Raw genomic sequence first — 19,900 nt, forward strand, 5'->3', positions numbered from 1 at the left:
GTTTAAGGAACACCCAGAGTAACCGAGCTCATGAGCATTTTCTTAGTCTAAGCAAAGATAATTGCAAATTAAGCAGATATTATATTGTGTATAAAGAACAATATAGCAGGTATTTCTAGCTCTTATGGGCACAAGCAGATTCAAGAACGTTTCAGAAGTGTCCACACTATTTTCCTTCCATGTCCATAGCTCAAATAACGGGATCTCAAGAGACAGATCTTCAGGAGACTGTCCCCAGTAACCTGCATAGTTTGTGTCAGATGGGTGAAAAACAGCAGGTAAAAAAAAAGAGCAAATATTAAGCTTTTGAAAAGCTGATGAGCTAGAAGGGTATTCAAGAGAGCCAAGTAACTACGCAAATAGGAGTCCTCTGCAAAGGCCTATCACCGCCCTCAGATACTTACTGCTATGGTATTAGATTAGTCATATTTACATTCCACTGCAGAAGCAGACACAAGCTTTGGAAAGTTCCTCCATTAGTCACGTGTATGGCGACACACCAAGAAAGGAGACTTGTGATGAATCACCACAAACATAAATTTCTGACTTGAGCAACACGCTGCTTGAATTTTGTTTTTCTAAAAACGCTGGTGCTCTCCTCCTACCCTGTGCCACAGAGCCTGTGTGCTGCAACTGGTCTTCCAGTTGTAGGCCTACAGACCAGGTGACGGAGGTCAGCTTGTCCCTGTCCCACCACTGGACATTACCTGCCACTCTGTCAGTGGCCAGCTAACTTACAATCATAAAATCATAGAATATCTTGAGTTGGAAGGGACCCATAAGGATCATCGAGTCCAACTCCCTGCTTCTCACAGGACTACCTAAAACTAAACCATAGGACTAAGAGCATTGCCCAGACACTCCTTGAACTTTGACAGGCTTGGTGCTGTGACCACTTCCCTGGGGAGCCTGTTCCAGTGATGGTCCACTCTCAGAGAAGAACCTTTTCCTAATGATGTCCAATCTGAACTTCCCCTGACACAGCTTCATTCCATTTCCTTGTGTCTTACCGCTGGTCACCAGAGAAAGGAGATCAGCACCTCCCCCTCCACTGCCCCCCTTGAGGAAGTTGTAGACAGTGATGAGGTCACCCCTCAGCCTTCTCTTCTCCAAGCTGACCAAACTAAGTGACCTCAGCTGCTCCTCAAAAGTCTTGCCCTCGAGGCCTTTCACCATATTGGTTGCCGTCCTCTGGATGCACTCTAGTAGTTTCATAGAATCATTTAGGCTGGAAAAGACCCTTAAGATCATTGAGTCCAACCATTTGATGTCCTTCTATTGAGGCACCCAAAACTGCACACAGTACTCGAGATGGGGCTGCACCAGCACAGTGTAGGGTGGGACAGTCACCTCCCTCAACCGGCCAGTTATGCTGTGCTTGGTGCACCCCAGGACATGGCCGGCCCTTTTGGCTGCCAGGGCACACTGTTGACTCATGCTCAACTTGCCATCAACCCAATCCCCCAGGTCTCTTTCCACCAGTCTGCTCTCCAGCCTTTCGTCCCCCAAATTGTATGTATAACCAGGATTATCCCATCCCAGGGGCAGAATCTGGCACTTGCTCTTGTTAAATTTCATATGGTTGGTGATTGCCCAACTTGGGTCTGTCCTGCTGCCTAGCTGCTCATTTTCATGAAATCTGCAAAAGTTTGAGCTCAAGGAGGCCTCTCATCTCTGCAGAGTTTACACAAGGTTTGCCAGCCCTCTCGGGGGATGGGGATGCTGGTAGCAAGAAGAGCATAAACCCTTGGGCAACCAGGCAAAATGCTGCTTCTCCAACTTCCAGCAGGGAAACTGGATTTTATATTGCCATGTTTTGTACTCCTTCCCCTTGGGGGACTGAAAACAGGAGGAGCAGAAATATCCAACACCTAACCATAACAGAAGCTACAGAAAATACAGGAAGGCTAACACATTGAAACTTGTTCATGAAACACTTTATGTAACAGAGCAAAGCCATCACATCCCTTACAATTGCTTTTTAAGCTTACCAGCACTTTATTTCAATCCAGGTTTTGCCCCACCAGCATTAGTTACCTACAATAAAAGACTTCTACTGCTTAGCTCACATTCTGACAGTTTTTTTCCAACATGTCCAAGAGGAGTAATTTAATCACCAGAAGCCTGGGAGAAAGGTAACTTGGTTCTCCACACCTTGCTGTAAAAACTGCCTTTCTAAAGTTTTAAATGGAGAACCTGGAACATGAAAACCACTCACTGCGGGTGGAGGAACGTACTTAAAACTGTGCTCCTCCTCTCAGCCAGGGCAGAGGTTTGCAGGCAAGATCCCTCTGCATCAGGCAACGCAGATGGGATGTTTACTCCCACTGCCAAGCAGCAGTTTATAATTAGCCCTGCCTGGAGTCTCTTGAAATTAAATCCCACGCAGTTGGTTTCAAACCCCATTCCTCCTATAAGCACCCACCTATCGATACTGCTTTTCAATTTTAGTTTCTCTGAAGAGCAAGAGAAAACAAAAAGCTTTACGTAAAGTTCTATTCAGAAGAATGAAGCCCCTTCCTACTTAAAATAAATATGGCCCAAATACAAATAACAACTGTAAATCAGTTGAAAAACAAAGACAATTTTTTACATCTGAGGAGTGTCTGCTTTCTGCACATCTGGAGCATTCATTAATGTATCTGATGGGAATAAAGTCAGCTAAGCCTCCGCCACAACCAATAAAAAGATTTATTTTCTCTCCAAAAGGATGCGTAAGACTACCCTAATAACTATCATATTTGTTTTTTTACAGTGATCCAAAAGCTACTTCCCTGAAAAGTTACTTTATTTGCACCGATCTTGAAAATACAGTACAGAAAAAGTTAGGCAATTATGTGGCCTAATCTTTTTCTGATCTGACTGCTAGAAAATAGTTTTTAGACTAATCTGTGATTTATTTTAATATTTGAATTACTAAGTATTCCTTCCACCCAAAAATGGCAATTTAGCATTTTAAAAAAGGAAAAAAGTCTACAAGCTCACATTTTGACTCAAAACTATTTACTTAAATAACTGCAGTCATGTGAGGGATTTTTTAACAGAACATGGTAAAACAAGCCATCTACTGGAAAAGAAAAACCTATATTTTGAAGCACAGTTTGGGGAATTCTGCTTGTCTAAAAGTTTCCCATGCACTGGGCAACTTTTGTTGCCCCTTTGAGTGGTAGAAAGTAGGAAAATACAACGGGGCTCTAAGCATTAGCTATAAGCAGAGTTTTCCGGGGAGGATTTGATGTCGGAATAAGAGGACAGAATGAATAGCTCTAAATCAGCAGAAAGCATACAGAAGAACCGAGTCAACCACGAAGCTGGAGGATTAACACAATGGCAACAGTCCTGCCAAATGCTGAGCTGCTTATCCAGAAACGAGAAGGGGTAAAAGAGAGCTACGCAACAGTTACAAAAGGTCTAAGAACTGCTGTGAGTCCCTTCAATCAAGTAGTGAAGATAAAAGCAAATATTTGGCATCTTAATCACAACCTGCCCAGTGACAAGTTGTATACTGCAGTCTGATTGTTTTCTTACAGTTTGTAACTCTGCATATCCGCAACCAATGTGACCACTTTCCCTCCAAGCAATGGTTTGGACGCTTGGTGATTCTCTTCTGGTTACAACCCTCACTGGCAAACCAACATCAAACATCAAATGGCAGAGCCATGGGTCCCAGATCTCCTCCTTAAGCTGAAAAGAGCTTCCAAAGCACTCTCGCTAACAGCAACTTGGAAAGAGAAAAATTTTTTTCTGTGCTTCCGAGAAAGTTGTTTCTTGCAGAAAGTACTTCCCCCACATATTCAAAATATTCAAAAAATGGCTGACCATGGTCCTGGGCAACCTGCAGTGGCTGACCCTGCTGGAGCAGGGGGTGGGACTGGAAGGTCTCCAGAGGTGTCCTCCAGCCTCAGCACCCTGTGATTCTGTGACTTGGGCCAGTTCTAGTCACTGGACTAAATTCCTTGTGCTACAAAACTCATATAACTGCAGATAAAATAAATCACTCTGTCTCTCTGCAATTCTTTTTACAGACACAAACAGAAATACATTGCTCTGTCTCATGAAGTCTGTAAGCAGAAACCTAAGCTACATTAACAAAGGCTGTTAGAAGAACATTTGGGTGACAGAAGCATGGCACTTGCATCAAGAAATGACAAGTTTAGGGGCATTTGGATAGGAAGCGGGAAGAGAGGAAAAGGGTTTTGGAAAAAGGGTGGGTTTTTTCCCCTGAGTCAAAAAGGATGGGAAAATTTTGAAGAATTGGGTGCTTTAATAAAGGTGCTGAATCCAGACATCAACAAATGAAAAGATATTGGAGATATTTATTTGATTTTTGCTCATTTCTTCTTACCTGTAACTTCAGGAGGGCCAGACCATGCTTCAAGACTCCAAATGCCATATACTATGCTTATTGCTATTTCACTTAAGTACTTGACCTTACCAAGCAGAAATGCATTACTAAAATTAGTGATTGTTTCAATAAAGTGTTTTCCAAAAAGCAAATGCTAAGCTTCCTCTCATGTAAATTCAGGGGCTAAGGCAAAATATGACTGGCAGACAGAAGCATAGTCTTGTCTGCATTCAAGTGCAGCATACTCTTGAGGAAGGCTGCAGGTGTTTGATTAAATATTGCCTAGCCTAACGTTATTTAAAGCCTGCATGTTGGCACTTGTACCTGCAAGTGCTAGGCACACTGAAATTTTCAGCCTTCTAGGTAACTGCTCTTGAGTTCTTGGTACTCTTCCTCGTAGTAGCCCTAAACCACAGAGGCGTCACTCTGTGCATTAAGCATGCAGTTACTCGATGTCAGCAATGCCAGTCCCCAGCTGTGCAATGTCAGCCCACACCTGGGGCCACCACTGCCACTGACTTCTCTTGCTTCAACACAGCACCTATGGAAGCCAGCCCTGTCCTTCTGCCCCTGGGGCAGGCAAGGAGCACCCCTTGCCCCTCTTCCCAAGTCTCAGGTGCTGGCACAATCACCATTCCACAGGGAGGCTCATGGAGCAGGCACGATGGGCCGAGACACCTCTGATCTCCATCATTGCCTCTTCAGAAACCTGTGCCAGGGCTGGGCTGGGAACTCTGAAGCAGTATTAGGAAACCCTGTTCTCAAATCTCACCAAGATCAAGCGGGCAGTGTGCACCTACCTCACATTCAGCCACTTTTGAAATTCTGTCTTGTCATAAGAAATGTCAGTAGTTAATTTTTTATAAGCCTAAGAAACCAAAATCCTTTAAGTACACGTTGCTCACAGTCCACAGCTTCAAAGTTTAAGCTGCTGGATAGACAGGACTTTAAGCTTTCACAAAGCTGACAAGCCTTGCAGCTACTACTCACATAGCCTAGATTTCCATAACCAGGTGCATTCTTACCACAAGGCTCACATTTACTCTTGTTATGAAAGTTCCCTTCCCTAACTATTATATCAGTCAGTCTTTATAGTATGAAAGTGAAAACTTTGTTAATATATATTAGTTCACATTATACATTGCAATGTAGTGAGGTAGTGAAATTTTACTGGAGACTTTGGTATTGTTCATGCTTAAGTAAAAGAAACGAAAGGACAGCTTGGCCCTGTAAATAAGGGCTTTGTTTCTCAGAAGCTTAGAGCTGTCCATGAAGGATAAAAGATACCCCTGGACAACCAAGACAATGCCAGCATCCTAGCCCCTCTAACACCTCTTTGAAACCCTCCCAGTGTCGGTTGTCATCATAGGTGAGTAACTATAGCAAGACTGACTCCAGGGACGTCTGGATCAATAGACAAGCAGCAAGAATGCTGCAGAAATATAGCTGCTTTCCAAAGTTTTACTATGATTAGTAATCAGTAGTGTGGGTGTCAAGTGATTAGTCAAATCATGTTGTACCTGAACATTTGAAGGGTGTAAGTATCCTGTGTAAAACCGCATTCAGGGTGCCCCAATTTGTCTGGGACACCTCATGTGCATGAATAAATATTTACCCTTGAAATTCTATATTTTGGTCCTAGCCTCTCGCTAGCAGACATCTAGCAATGGCAATACCTTCAGCAGTTCTTGGCAAGAACGTTTCCACAGCTGACCGACATCTGTGAAACTTCTTGCTCTGTAGCATGTACTTCAAAACAGTGGGCATATCACAAGCAGTTGAAACTATAGTTGATAACTGTGGAGCAATATACACACTGATGGCACTAAGATGGACACCAGAGGAGACGGTGGGGCTGGGAAGGGGCACACAATTCAAGGCCCCTTGAACACTCGGTCTTCTCACATTCATGAACAGATTCATGAACGTTAAGCCTCACTGGGATAACAACAAATTGAAGCCAGCACCAAAAATTAACAGTTAAATACACTGGAAAGACTATAATGGCAGTTAATCAAAAGATTAGTCTTTAATTTAAGAAACTTGATTTATCCAAGCAGGTTGCAAACTCTTCAGAATTGTATAATTGTCGTGGTTTAACCCCAGCCAGCAACTAAGCACCACGCAGCTGCTCACTCGCTGCCCCCCCACAGTGGGATGGGGGAGAGAATTGGAAGGGTGAAAGTGAGAAAACTCGTGGGTTGAGATAGGAATGGTTTAATAATTGAAGTAAAATAAAATAGTAGTAATAGCAGTAGTAATAATAATAAATAATAATAATAATAATAATAATAATAATATACAAAGCAAGTGATACACTATACAATTGGCTCACCACCCACTGACCGATGCCCAGCCTGTCCCGGAGCAGCAATCGCTGCCCCCTGGCCAACTCTCCCCAGTTTATATACTGGGCATGATGCCATACGGTATGGAACAACCCTGTGGCCAGTCGGGGTCAGCCCCCCTGGCTGTGCCCCCTCCCAGCTTCTTGTGCACCTGGCAGAGCACGGGAAGCTGAAAAGTCCTTGACTGGTGTAAGCACCGCTCAACAACAACTAAACCATCAGTGTGTTATCCACATTAATTTCATGCTAAATCCAAACCACAGCACTGTGCCAGCTACTAGCTGAAACCAGGACAATAATTTAATAAATTCATTGGTTCTCTTGAAAGAAACTACAACTGGCATCAAGTAACCTAATGCTATTTTATTGCCAGAAGTTTATCTATACTCCTATTCAGATAATAACATTCTGAACTCTCTCTGCACTGAAAACCTCTATAAGCATCTGTACAGTTCAGTACCCTGCCCAGCGTTGTGCAGAGAAAGGGAGAAGTGTTCTCAGGGCAACTGTGTGATCTCTTGAGCCATGACTTCATGACTTCAAGACTTGCGTGCTTTTTCTGCTCATCCCAGTATTCAGTAAAACACTTTACACAGCAATAAACAGATGATAGACTTGAGGCTTCCTTCCCCACCAAACGATCAGGAACCACCAGCATTTTGTTTTGTCTGCATCCTTATTTGCTCATACTCTGCACCTCTGGTAGCCTCTTGGATTGGGGCAGGGAGGGACGGAAGGAAAAGCAGTCCCAGAGGGGGCTCAGAGGAAAAGCGAAGTGCAGCAGTGAGGCGAGGCTGCAGAAAGGTTAGGGAGGTTTGCACTAGATGAAAGACGGTAACATTTTAGCACAAGGAAGAAGGAAGTATTAAGAAACTAAGATTTGCAATCTGGCAGCCAGTGAAGTAAAAGCTCCAAAAATTCAACAGTTAGAGTGGTAAATAATCCTTACTCTTATCAAGGAAAAAGAATTTAAATTATAACTTATGATGAACAAGTAATGGAACGTGGCCTTCCATTTAGAAATTCCTTCTTTAAAAAAGAATTTGGTTGAAATATACACTTGCAATGTGCACAAAACTAAGTCAAGAATACTCTTATTTTTACAGCAGTACACTGAAATGATGGCTTGTAGTAAGCAGGACTATTTTATGTCTGGTGGTACTTGTAAGCTGACAATTTCATTTCACAGCCTGTTTCTTTTACCTTTGTCACCAGAAGCCTTACCAGTTCAAAACAACTTGTATACTAATAGCAAAATTCAAACAAAATCTGCAATCTAGTCAGAAACATTAACTGAACAATAAAATTGACTTTGCTTTTCCAGACTCTTTTTCATCATGGCTTGTTCAGCTATGGCTAAAAAGATTTTCAGTCTTTTCAATCTGCATACTTAAAAATAGCTACTACAGGTTTTGCTAAAAGAAAGAAGAGGAAGGCTTTGGGTTTCACAGTGAGGGTTTCCTGTGGGGAAGGCAGGGGTAGAGGAAACCAGACCCAGTACAGTGGTTTGCTATGATTCAGCTCATATTTTAATCCATTGCTCTGAGACTGAATCAGTTCTAGCACTAGTCAACTCATTTTATAACAAAACCTATTGTTCCGCTCAAACTTCAAACGTTGACATGTTTCAGTAGCACCAACAACATTTCTCTTCCTGCAAATATTTACTATTAAGGGATTAACTGAGACAGAGTTGCATTAAGTGATAATTTTAGTGAGCCAGGATTTCACAGCTTGTGCTCTACTGCACCACACCAGTTTGGAAACGTGCAGACTAGCTTCAGCCACAGGATGGGTGATGTGACAGCAGCCTGCCTCTCTGGGCAATGGGGAACACTGGAGGAGAAGGCTCATTTTTTCTACTTAACTAACTTCGTATCATGCAAAATCACTACCTAAAAAAATATTTCTGAAGGACAGCCATGCACACAGAGGTACTGCATGCACGCAGGTCAATGTGACTAGTTTTAGTTGCCCAAACCAGACAGATGAAAAACTAGACAAATTAGTTAGAATCCAACTAAGTGGCAGCCACAGTTATATGGCAAGCCAGAAATGTGGCATAGATTTTGTCAGATGAGGGTTTATTTTTTGTTTCTCATAAAATTTTTTTTTTTTTTTTTACTTCTCACCCTTCGTTACTGTTACCTGAGAACAAGATAAATCTTCCATTTTGTACCAAGGCTACGTTCTTAGTTGTTCCAACGTGTTCATGTGCTCAGCAAAACACCTGGAACGCATTTACAGTGAAACCTTAAGCCTTTCTAGTTCAAGTGCACCTTGTGAAAGTACTTCTATTCTGCTATATTTAGACAAAAACTTTTATCAAGAATTCTCCATGTCCACCCCAAGAAACAGTTTCACCATCTCCACTCTGATTCTGTATCACCATCTAACGCACATTGGATATTATATTCTAGTGTTATCACCTGTAGGCAGCCATTACACATACCAGGCTTTAGTCTGCACTATAAATTTACGCATTTTTTAGAACACCACAGGAAAGCAACAGGAATGGATGGAAAAATTGTGCTCAGGACAGGTAAGATTTGCAAGCTGAAGGGAGCCATGCCTGGGTATAGGACTGGCAGTAGAGACAGTGACAAAGATGCAATGGCAACACCCAAGGGAAAGGAGTAGAAGAAGCAGTGGGCAGGGAAGAGGGAGAGAGTCAGAGAGGTCTGGATGCAGAGAAGCTGTCAGCTCACTACAGCCACAAGCTTCAGAATCACAGCACCTGCCTGAAGCTTTGGGGGGAAAAGGTCCACATCTCTGCTTAGTTAGCACAGTAAAGAGCTGGCCTTTACAGAAGGCCAAAATAGCAAAAAGGAAAGAAAGCTGGAAGTTTTTTCTGAAAAGGGGCGGGGGGCGGGATGTCATAAATCAGACTGCAAACTTGCTGGCTAAGGCAAGCAGGGACAGCTCTGATCCGAAGAAGTGATATCTGTATAACCATTTGCGATGTTTGGGGAGGGAGAGGGCAGGGAACAGTTGGTGAAGTAACTACTGATTTTGAGATTCAGTTGCAAGAGGCCTGGCATCCAGAATGTCCTGAGAAACACAGAGACAGGCAGAGATTTCTGACATCAAAGAGGGAGAATACAGACAGGCATGGATAGCTGGAGGCGAGGGAGGAAACAGAACATTGAAAGATAAAGACAGAAATATAGAAAAGGATAGCCTTATCCAAAAGCTTTCCATATAGGCTTCCCCAAACCCCTCCCCCAAACCTTATTCTGAAACTTCTTGTTTCTAAATTTAACAAGGACTTGTGTGCCTCCAGAGCTGTCTGGTTTATCCAACAATAGTATTAGCTCTAATAAAAACTGTATCCTACCCGACACATTTGCCTCACTTATTTTTAACTCACCACATCACGCTGTTACTACTACTACCACGACTAGCCCCTTCCCTCTTCACACAGCTTCAATATTTCCCTCCAAATCATAGGGAAGAAACAAGTGGTGGTAAAATATAAGGCTAAACACTGTAACTCCATTTTTTTCCAGATAGAAAAGGTTTAGAGTGTAGTATTTTTGTGGCAGTAATGAAAACAGAAATACTGCCAATACTGCAAAGTATAACCAGACTGGCAGAATTGGCTGTCCTGGAAATATCAGAGTTTAACAAATGTTTCACTTTATTTTTCCTTCAAAATACTGGATTTCTTCACAAACAGAAAAGATGCAAGCAATATTTTCTATGGTTAAGCAAAAAAGCATACGAAGACAGTTTTATAATTAAAATCTGATTTTTACCAATGACAGTTTTACCAATGAAATTGATGGGTGTTTAATCGAAAAGAACTTCTACTTCATAGAAAGGCTAACTTGTATGCCGAGTCATAACATTTACCTGATGAAAGAAAAACTGCTATCCTAAAAACAAAGTTTGATTTTACATAGATTAAAACGCTTTGGCTCAAACTGAAATCAGCTTTGCGGATACTTTACATACATCAAGAAATGAATGCCATTTATTGTGAAAAATTTCGAAGAAATGAGATCCAATGCGAATTTTACAAGACTCAAGCTATGAGGAAAGTAGAGCGGAATAAAAATCTGCAGTTAATTAACAGTTACCTCAGTCAATAGGTTTTTCTTTTACAAGTATAGTTAAAGATGCCATTTCTTAGATGTTTATAGTATATGTACTGTTCACACGTGACTGAAATCTGTATAAAGGAAACCAACTGCATTTGTTATACAGCCAATGATGTTGTGTGATGAGACCTGACTTAAAAAGTAAATGTTTTCTTTTAAAATGATCCTTTTCCCAAAACATGTTAGAATGATTCCTGCATTTGGCATGTTAATTATGTATTTTAAAGGAACTGTTCTGTATTTAGAAAAACTGTTCTATATTTAGAAGAACTATTGTAAACAGGCATTACGCCATGAAGAACTAAGTTCTTGGACTGTCACAGGAATTTGCCGTATGACTTTTTGGAATTCTTTGTAGAAAATCTTCTGGATCCTATTTTTTTGAGCTCCCCAGTCACATCAAATGCAGAGACTAAACCAACTGAAAAGGAGTTTGTAATGAGTATCAGTAGTTTTTTTATTTTCAACAGTAATTTTTATTTTCAACATGTGAAAAAATGTGCTTTCCTGCAGCAAGCAGGGAAGTCTTTCCCAGACTAGAATTTACAAGCATATAGGGAAAGCAAGACTTTTTTTTTTTTTTTTTAAACGAAAAGGCAAACTAAAACTAGTTTTTATGATACCAAGCAACCTTCCAAACACAAGCTTTTGCACTATTGATCCCAAGTGTGCAGAAAAGCTGACTCAGCACTGTTGTTGCCACTATGTCCTTTTGCAAGGTGGCACAGAGACCTCCTGCAGCAGCTGATAAGATGCAGACAGACAGGCAAGGGGCAAGACACACAAGCTGGAACGCTGTTTCTCTGTATTGGGAACAACTTGCAGGGCCTGATAACATGCTGGGACCACTGTTGACCAAGGAATAACCGACCATGCTGCAGGGAGCACGCCATTGGATTCACAGGAAGGCTAGGGATAATACCAAGATTCCAGCAGTATGGTTGTCCTGGTTTCAGCTGGGATAGAGTTAATTTTCTTCTTAGTAGCTGGCACAGTGCCGTATTTTGGATTTAGGATGAGAATAATGTTGATAACCCACTGATGGTTTAGTTGTTGCTGAGCGGTGCTTACACCAGTCAAGGACTTTTCAGCTTCCCATGCTCTGCCAGGTGCACAAGAAGCTGGGAGGGGGCACAGCCAGGGGGGCTGACCCCGACTGGCCACAGGCCTGTTCCATACCGTATGGCGTCATGCCCAGTATATAAACTGGGGGGAACTGGCCGGGGGGCAGCGATCACTGCTCAGGGACGTGCTGGGCATCAGTCAGCAGGTTTGCATTGTGCATCACTTGCTTTGTATATTCTTTTATCAGTATTATTTTTTTTCCTTCCTCTGTTATCCTATTAAACTGTCTCTATCTCAACCCATGGGTTTTACTTTTTTCCCCGATTCTCTCCCTCATCCCACTGGGGGAGGGCGGGGGGGAGGGTGAGCGAGCGGCTGTGTGGTGCTTAGTTGCCGAGTGGGGTTAAACCACGACAATGGTAAATCTTGGGGAAAAATGTCTGGAAAGAATGGGAATTCTGCATGCCCCTGTCCTAGATCCTGGGACTTACTGATGCTCTTGAACAGAAAAGGAGAGGGTATGACCGAGTCGAGTGGAAGGCCCTTCAGAGATGCAGCATTGCCAGCTGAGGAGTTGTGAGCACAGGGCAGTCGGAACTTAGTTCAACCATTGCCTTCTCCTGCCCCAGCCTCCAGACCCCATACTGTTCTGACAACCCATCTCGATTCACTGCACTGGGAGGGGACTTGCTGCTAGCCTGGCAGCAGGTGCAGATAACCAAATTTATTGGGCTGTCTGGGTAAGGTGGCCAGGCACCACTTGGCCCCATCTACACCATGCCCTAATGGATACTGGTGCTCAATGCACCTTATTGCCCTTGTGTAGCAGTGATGAATGAGTAGTTATTCACAGAGTAAAAGGAGAAAACACATGCCTACCTCTAGTGGAAGGGAGCCTCAGTTCGAATAGACAAGATTGGTAGCCCCTACCTGTTGCCACCGCCCCTACTGCCCCTGCTCTCCTTGGGCTTGACTTTCTTGACCATTGTAGATGGACAGATGAGACAGGAAGGCCTTGGGCCTTTGGTACAGGCAGTGTGCTTTGTACAGGAGGGAACCAGCTACGGGACTCTGACTGACCCCAACAATGTCGCATGCACACAGATAGACCCAGTTGTTCTTCCCTTAGCAAAATAATTTGCTGAAAGAGGTATTGAACTGATTAAGGGATTGCTAGTGAGATTTAAAAAGTAATTAGTAACAGATTCCCGGGAAAAACAAGGGGAAGGGGGGCTCTCAAACACATTTCCCTTACAATAGTCCTGTTCGGCCTCTCCAGAAGCATACTGGAGAATGGCAGTTAACAAAAGACATCAGAGCTTTGAACGACATAGCTGCTGCATTAGCAGCTGTAGTTCCAGGCATGCTGCAGCTCTTGCATGAGCCAGAAGCCAAAGAACATACCTGGTATGTTACAACTGCTGTTGCAAATGCTTTCTTTTCAATCCCTCTGGCTGAACAAGCAAGACCTCAATTGCCTTCACTTGCAATGGTGTGCAATATATCTGGAACCGGCTGTTGCAAGGGGAGGAAACACAGCCCTACCATCTGCCATGACATCATCCACAAAACCTTAAAGCAACCTACCTCTAGAGAATTTTTCCACTGCATCGATGATGTATTGATTAGAGGAAAAACTCTCAAAGAAGTACTAAGTAATGGGCAATAAGTAATCTTTATCAGTCAGCAGAAGTAATGGCCTTCGGAGTTGCCTTGGAACATGCTCAGGAGCATCAGCAACCCTGAGTATACATATACACAGACACCCGAGTGATCATTAATGTGGTGCGGAAATGGCTCAAAGATTGGAATCATGATAACCAGCAGCAGTGAGGAAAACCACTTTCAGCAGCAGAAGAATGGAAAGTAATACAACAGCTACTCAGAGAAACATCTCCTTGAACACATGGTATTAATGCGCGTATCTGAAATTCAAAGGCAATTTGAGAAACATCATAACCAGGCTGACCAGTCAGCTCAACTTGCCAGCATAGATTTTGGGTGTAGGCAGAAAGGAAAGCTATTTTTAGCCAGGCAAGTCCACGAAACCGCTGCTCATGTACTGGGGCAGAGAATGCAGCTTAGACTTGTCTCAGGAAGCCCTAGTGCAAGCAACTAGGCAATGTGAGATCTGCGGAACAATACAACACCCATGGAAAGTATGAATGATGAACCAGTATGTGCGGTGGGAGAAAGGGAAGTTTGAAGAAGCCTGGCAAGTAGATTGGCCCCCTTCTCTCCAGCAACACCGGCAGGTGCTGTGTCCTCACAGTGGCAAAGCTAGCAATGGGTTGCTAGAAGCTTTTCTACTTGGAAAGAAAATGTAGGCAGCATCCTAGATGGAACAAACAAACTTATTTGTTGGCATGACAGAATGCAGCCTTGGCTAGACTCAGATAGCAGTAGTCATTTTAAAACCGCAGCTGTCCAAGAATGAGGGGAAGACTGGAACAGAGCAGGTATATCATATTCTCTCTAATCCCCAGACATCTGGAAAGGTAGCATGGTACAATGGCTTACTTGAAACTGCACTCCAGGGAAAGGGAATCTCACCTCTACGAAGCTGGGGGGGGGCGGAGCTAGTTAATATAAAAGTAGGAACCTGTCATAGCAGCCTTGCAGAAAACCATATAACCCAAGTTCAGCTGGTGACAAAGTACCAGCCAGCCAGCCCTGAGGACACCAGAACTGAGACACAACTTCACGTCTATCCTTCTGCAGCAATTGAAATCTCCAAGGAAGAAGTCCTTATCACTTGAGGACAAGGAATTACCTACTAGGTAGCCTTTGGAAAAGTGATAATGAAATTAAATATGTGCTGTTACATATGATAAATAATCTTATTTTACTTCATAAACTATGCCATGTGTTTTGAAGATGCAAGATGTATGTCTTTGCAGACAAGATGCATGTCCAAACAGTTCCTTGGTACATGTTGCTCAAGAACGTACGGGGCATGAACTGGGCAAGGTTTCAGCAGCAGAGGGCTGCAGGCTGCCATGTCTGGAAAGATGCCATGAACTGCCCCGTGCTGCTTAAAGTCATGTCACGTTGGCACTGACACCGATGGTGCGCACCAAACCTTCAAATGGTCAGAGGAGCACAGAGTATTCCCGCTTGCACACACATAAGAAAAAGCATCAGCCAGCAGGGACAGGAGACACATGGGGAGATGGTCTGAGGGACTTGCAGAGGGGACATGTGGCTGTAGATGTGCTCTGGGCAGGAGAGGTGCCATGCCAACAGGGTACGTCCCTGAGGGACTGCAGCTATAAGCCATCCATATCAGGGCAAGGACACCCCTGAGGGACTGCAGCTGTGGGCCACTCACACCAGGGCCACCCACACCAGGGCAGGAACAGCCCTGAGGGACCATAAGCGACCCTCACTGGGGCAGGGACACTGAGAAGCAAAGAAGAGCAGAGGAAAATCAGCAGGAAGCAAGGAGGAGCAGCAGAAAGAAACCATTAGGCATATGACCTTCCTGCTCTGCCCATCACCTCACCGAAAGAGCAGGGGATGGGCTGAGCGTAACCTGCAGTGAAAATAAGGGAAGTCGAGATGGGGTGGGTAGGGGTGTTTGGCTTAAGTTGAAAGTAGGGAAGGGGGAGGACCTTAGGGGTTTGATTTTCTTTCTCTCAATTCCCAAATCCATGATTAGAAGTTTGTGTTAACTGACAGTAAGCTAATTTAAGTAAAAGTTCCTTGAGTTGAGACTGTTTTGCTCATAACATTCTCCCAAAACACTTTTACTAGACTCCAAAGAGTAGGTTCGTGTGCCAGAGCATGGAAAAGCAGTTTGGCTAAAAGAGACTTGCCCCTGGCAAGATTATCTTAACCGATGAAGATTACTATTATTACCACATTTCACTAACACAGCTGTCACCCAATGAAATACAAGTTGATTGCAGCAAGAGGTTCAAGAAAGCAAGAGTTAAAGCAGAGCCCTTTCTCAAGTGCAGGCAACCCCATCACATGCACCAGAGTAACATCAGGAAAATATTGAAATTCGTCTTGGCTGGATGGCAGTAGGCTGAGTCACACTTAACTCTTGCCAAGTTAAGTCACTGTAACTATGGAAAGCTTAAGGACTATTGCCATGATGTCATTTTGATGTTGCAGTGCAGTAGCCATTTTATATCAATAACAACATATAAAAAACCCTCTTACCCATTTCAAATTAGAGGAAACAGAAAGATGGAGAAACATGTGCTGCACTTCTCAAGTTCGTGCTGCCATGTACACACACTAGCACCGCTACTAAAATTGTTCAACTGAAAGAAAGTTGTGTGGTTGGGGCTTTTTTTTTTTTTAATTAGATTTAAAAGGCAAACAACTCCAGAGCCCACAAAGCAGAGATCAGTCTCCAGGAGTCCCTGCGCCACCTCCCTGCCCCAGCTGAAATCTCCATCTACTACATTACAGACAGGCTCGTTTCACCGTCTTTCATCCAACTAGTCATTTTTCTCAACACTGACTTGCCTCAACAAGAAGTCAGGGACACAAGAGTTTCCTTCCCTTTGCTTGTAGCGCTGTAATTACAGCAGTCTTACGAATAAGGGATCTCTGCTTTAATTCACCTTAGGCTACTGATCTTACAACATAGATACCTCAGCTTCCAGCATGTATTTTGCTCACCTCCTGGTGTTCACAACCGTTTCTTGTGGCAACTGTGTTTCAATCAACAAGTTCTACTCAATTCTTGCAAAGGATACTTAAAACACGTGTTCCTGAGTCCAAACTTGAGATCCTCAGTAAGCAGACAGCTTTTTATGCCTTGATCTTTCTACAGTAGATAAGGGAAACTTTTGAGCCTTGTGTCTGCGTGCAGCAGTTTTCTGCCACTCATCACGTATGGATTTTTTTGTTTAATTCTCCTTCTGCTGTGCTCTTCACATAAATTGTACAGAAGATCCGCTGCCTGATAGTTTTTTTTATGTTGTATTTTGAAGACCAGATGCCTAAGATTAGACGCTGGGCTAGCCTGGTGGTTTCTCAGATGTAAGACGGCTGAGCTGGTCTCACCCTTCACAGCCAGGCAAAGCCGGAAGCCTCCTGCCCCCGCCTCACTTCCACTCTCTGATGCTTGGCCCTGCCGCTCCCATGAGCTGGTTTTAGCGCCCATCAAACACTCCGCAGAGCAAACTCAATGCGCCAGATTAGTCACCTGCTGACTTATCAAGCTGAATCATCTCAGTACAGGCCCCAGTGGGCACCAGACCAAACACAGGAGAGAAGTGGAAAGATCCCGCTCCTCAGCAGGGGCAAGCTGTTAGACTGCCTATAGGAACTGATGATACAAAAACTCCCATTCGACCTTCCTCTGGATCCAGCCCCGAAGATATCTAAATTCCAGCTTTGCCTGGCTTGCAGAGCTCATACTTGGTAAATGAGACAACACTTGAATACCAGTTTTGAGGTTAAAACTGCAAGCTTTTTTTCTATGCAAGCCCAAATAACAAAGTTCACCCTTGCTTAATAATACATTCAAATCCTCATAATATGTTGAATATTGCTTTAACACGAACAGCTTTCACAAGCCTAAAATGGATGATCCCATAAGAAGTTCTCAGTCCTGAGGCACAGACTGGTCCATTTGAATCGTGAAAGCAAGCAGTCCCAGTGAAACCAGTCACCTCCAAATTGTCGCACAACAGCTGAACTGCTAGTAAGGTAAGATCCTTAATTTTCTATAGCAATTCTGCAAATTCAGACTACAGATAGCCTACCAACAGCAAAATTAAAATTTTCAAAAGTACGTAATTCAGGGTTTGCCTTTATTTTAATTTAAGATTGCACCACCACAAACCTGAAATTCCCCTGAAGGGCCCCACCCTGCCCAGGCTGACATTCTCAACAGTTCTTGAATTCTTATGCATTTTGTTTAAGGAAAAAGTGTCCAAACTAATTATAACCTATCTACTTGTTTCATATTATCAGCATTAACCTGTACCTAGATAAATTAACCAGCTTTTTAAGAGCAATCTGTTAAAAATGTAGCATCATTTTCCTCAGAATTCAAAACAAAACCCCTGAAGGCAGTTTTTGTGCACCTTCCCTCCGGTGAAGGAGAAACCGGACAGACTCTCTGCACCTCCAGACTTCTGGGCAGGAAGTATAGAAAGACTATTTTTGAGTGACTCCAAATACTTCCTCTTCTTAAGAGCATCACACCAAAGATCTTGCTGTCCATGACCGTGAGAACTGCTTGCAGAGGTAGAGGAGCAAGTTTTCCACACAAGTAGTAAGATGACATGTAAATGTTAGCAGCCTGAATCATCTGTCAGTTTTAAAGGGAGTTACTGTAAAACTGTACTATTTTTCTAAGAGCTCAGCTTTGCTAACCTAGCAGTCAAGACCACAGTAAGGCCACAGCAGAAGAACTGAATTCAATCAGGCTTGATGCCAAACTGCTTATCTGGCATCTTGTGTGCAGTATCTACAGTTTCCAGTCAAAGCTAGGAACACGTATTTTTCCTTCTCTCTTGCAGTGAAGAGATAAATATCTAAGTTTTGAAATATTACTTTTACAAAGCATCTGAAAGAAAATACCTAGGCATAGCACCGAGTATGCTTATTAACATAGTAAAAAAAAAAAGTTTCTTAGAAATAAGTCATATAAATGGGAAATGACAGTTTGCACTGCATATTCCAGTTTACGAGCCTTCCTCCTGAAACAAACTTGGTATTGGGAACTTTGCTACTTTTCTCCCCCGCCCAAACTGTTTCCTTCTACCAAATACCAACGTGCGGTTACATACACACCGTTTTGATCAGGGTTCAAGAAAATCGTCCCTGACACACACTGAAGCCGTGACCAGCTTCTCAGAAAATACATTGGTGTGTTTTATCCCGCACTTTTACCGTAATAAAATCTTTTTTTTTAAAGGCTATCGTGTGACAGCAGATTTTCCGGTGATTAACTATCTGATGCCCTGGAATTGCCCTAACTCCGCTTTCTTTCCTAAAATGGAAGCCGAGCTCCGGCAGAGCTCCCCCCGCCCTGAAACCCCCTCCCAGCCCCCTTCAAGGACCCCCCTGCACCCAAGGGCCCTACTGGGGCGTATTCACCGAAGAGATTAAAAACAAGACAGGCTTTCCAGTGCCGGAGGCGGGCAGAGAGCTCAGGAATACTTTTCCAGTTAGTTAATAGGAAAAAAAAAAACCAAACACCACACAAAAACAACCCAAAAAAGGGCCGGAGGGAGAGCGCGCCGTTTCGGTGCCCGGGACGGACACGGGCAGCCGGCGCCCGGGGACCCGCCCGGCTCCCGCCCGGGCTCCTCTCGTCCCGGGGGCCGCTCCGCCGACCCCCCCCGCCTCCGTGCCGAGCGGCAGCGCTCGGCCCCCCGCCCCCGGGACGGAGATGCAGGGGAGCGGTCCCTCCCCAAGCCCGGCGGGGCAGCGGGGGTCCGCGGCAGGACCGCTTCCCGCCGCCCGCCTCTCCTCACCTCTGACGGGGACGAGGACGGCGAGGAGCACCACCAAGGGAAGGAGCCTCCAGCGCCGCATGGCTGCCCGCCCCACACACGCCGTCCGCTCCCTGACAGCCGCTCCCACCACCCGCCGCAGCTGCTCCCGCCTGGCCGGAGGGCGGCACCGCCCCGCCCTGCGGGGCCGGGTGGGCCGCGCAGAACACGCCCAGGCCGCCGCGCTGTCAGGTCGGGTATCGTTCCCCCGCCGCGGGGGGAGGAGAAAGGGCGAGGCTGTCCCGTCCCGTCCTGCTCCGCTCCGCTCCGCTCCGCTCCGCTCCTGGCGGGGCGCAGCCGGCCCCTCCTGCCCGCCGCGGCGGCGGGACAGCGCCCGGGAAGCGGGCCTCTCCTCGGGCTGGCGGGGCCCCCGCGGCTCTCGTCAGGGCGCGGCCGTTGGGCGGCCGTTACCCGCCATTGCCGCGCCCTCGGGGCGAGAGGGCGGGCGGTGGCGGAGCCCCGTTCCCCGGCGGGCTGGAGGCGTCTCGCTGAGGCCGGGAGCCGGGTTTGCTGTGTGGGCCGGGCCGAGTCCTGCCGGCTCCGGCGAGCTGGAGAAGGAACAGGGCTTCG

At 44.8% G+C, this 19,900-nt stretch overlaps 1 protein-coding gene across 5 annotated transcripts in view; it reads right to left on the reverse strand.

Annotated features, from left to right (window-relative positions):
* Positions 1-19,676, reverse strand: part of LOC104009844 (CD99 molecule (Xg blood group)) — a 32,107-nt gene extending 12,431 nt beyond the window's left edge. Inside the window, exon 1 of one of the 5 annotated variants that reach the window (XM_087757924.1) lies at positions 19,313-19,676. In XM_087757924.1, coding sequence (XP_087614050.1) covers positions 19,313-19,373 — 61 coding nt within the window. In that variant the 5' untranslated portion in view covers positions 19,374-19,676. The remainder of the gene's footprint in view (positions 1-19,312) is intronic. The other 4 variants (XM_087757922.1, XM_087757923.1, XM_087757921.1 and 1 more) reach the window with 4 other exon arrangements.
* Between the last annotated feature and the right edge of the window lie 224 nt (positions 19,677-19,900).

Source organism: Nipponia nippon, unplaced genomic scaffold (assembly GCF_047370975.1).
Source record: "Nipponia nippon isolate SJK-2023a ecotype South Korea unplaced genomic scaffold, ASM4737097v1 scaffold_2, whole genome shotgun sequence".
NCBI lineage: Eukaryota > Metazoa > Chordata > Aves > Pelecaniformes > Threskiornithidae > Nipponia > Nipponia nippon.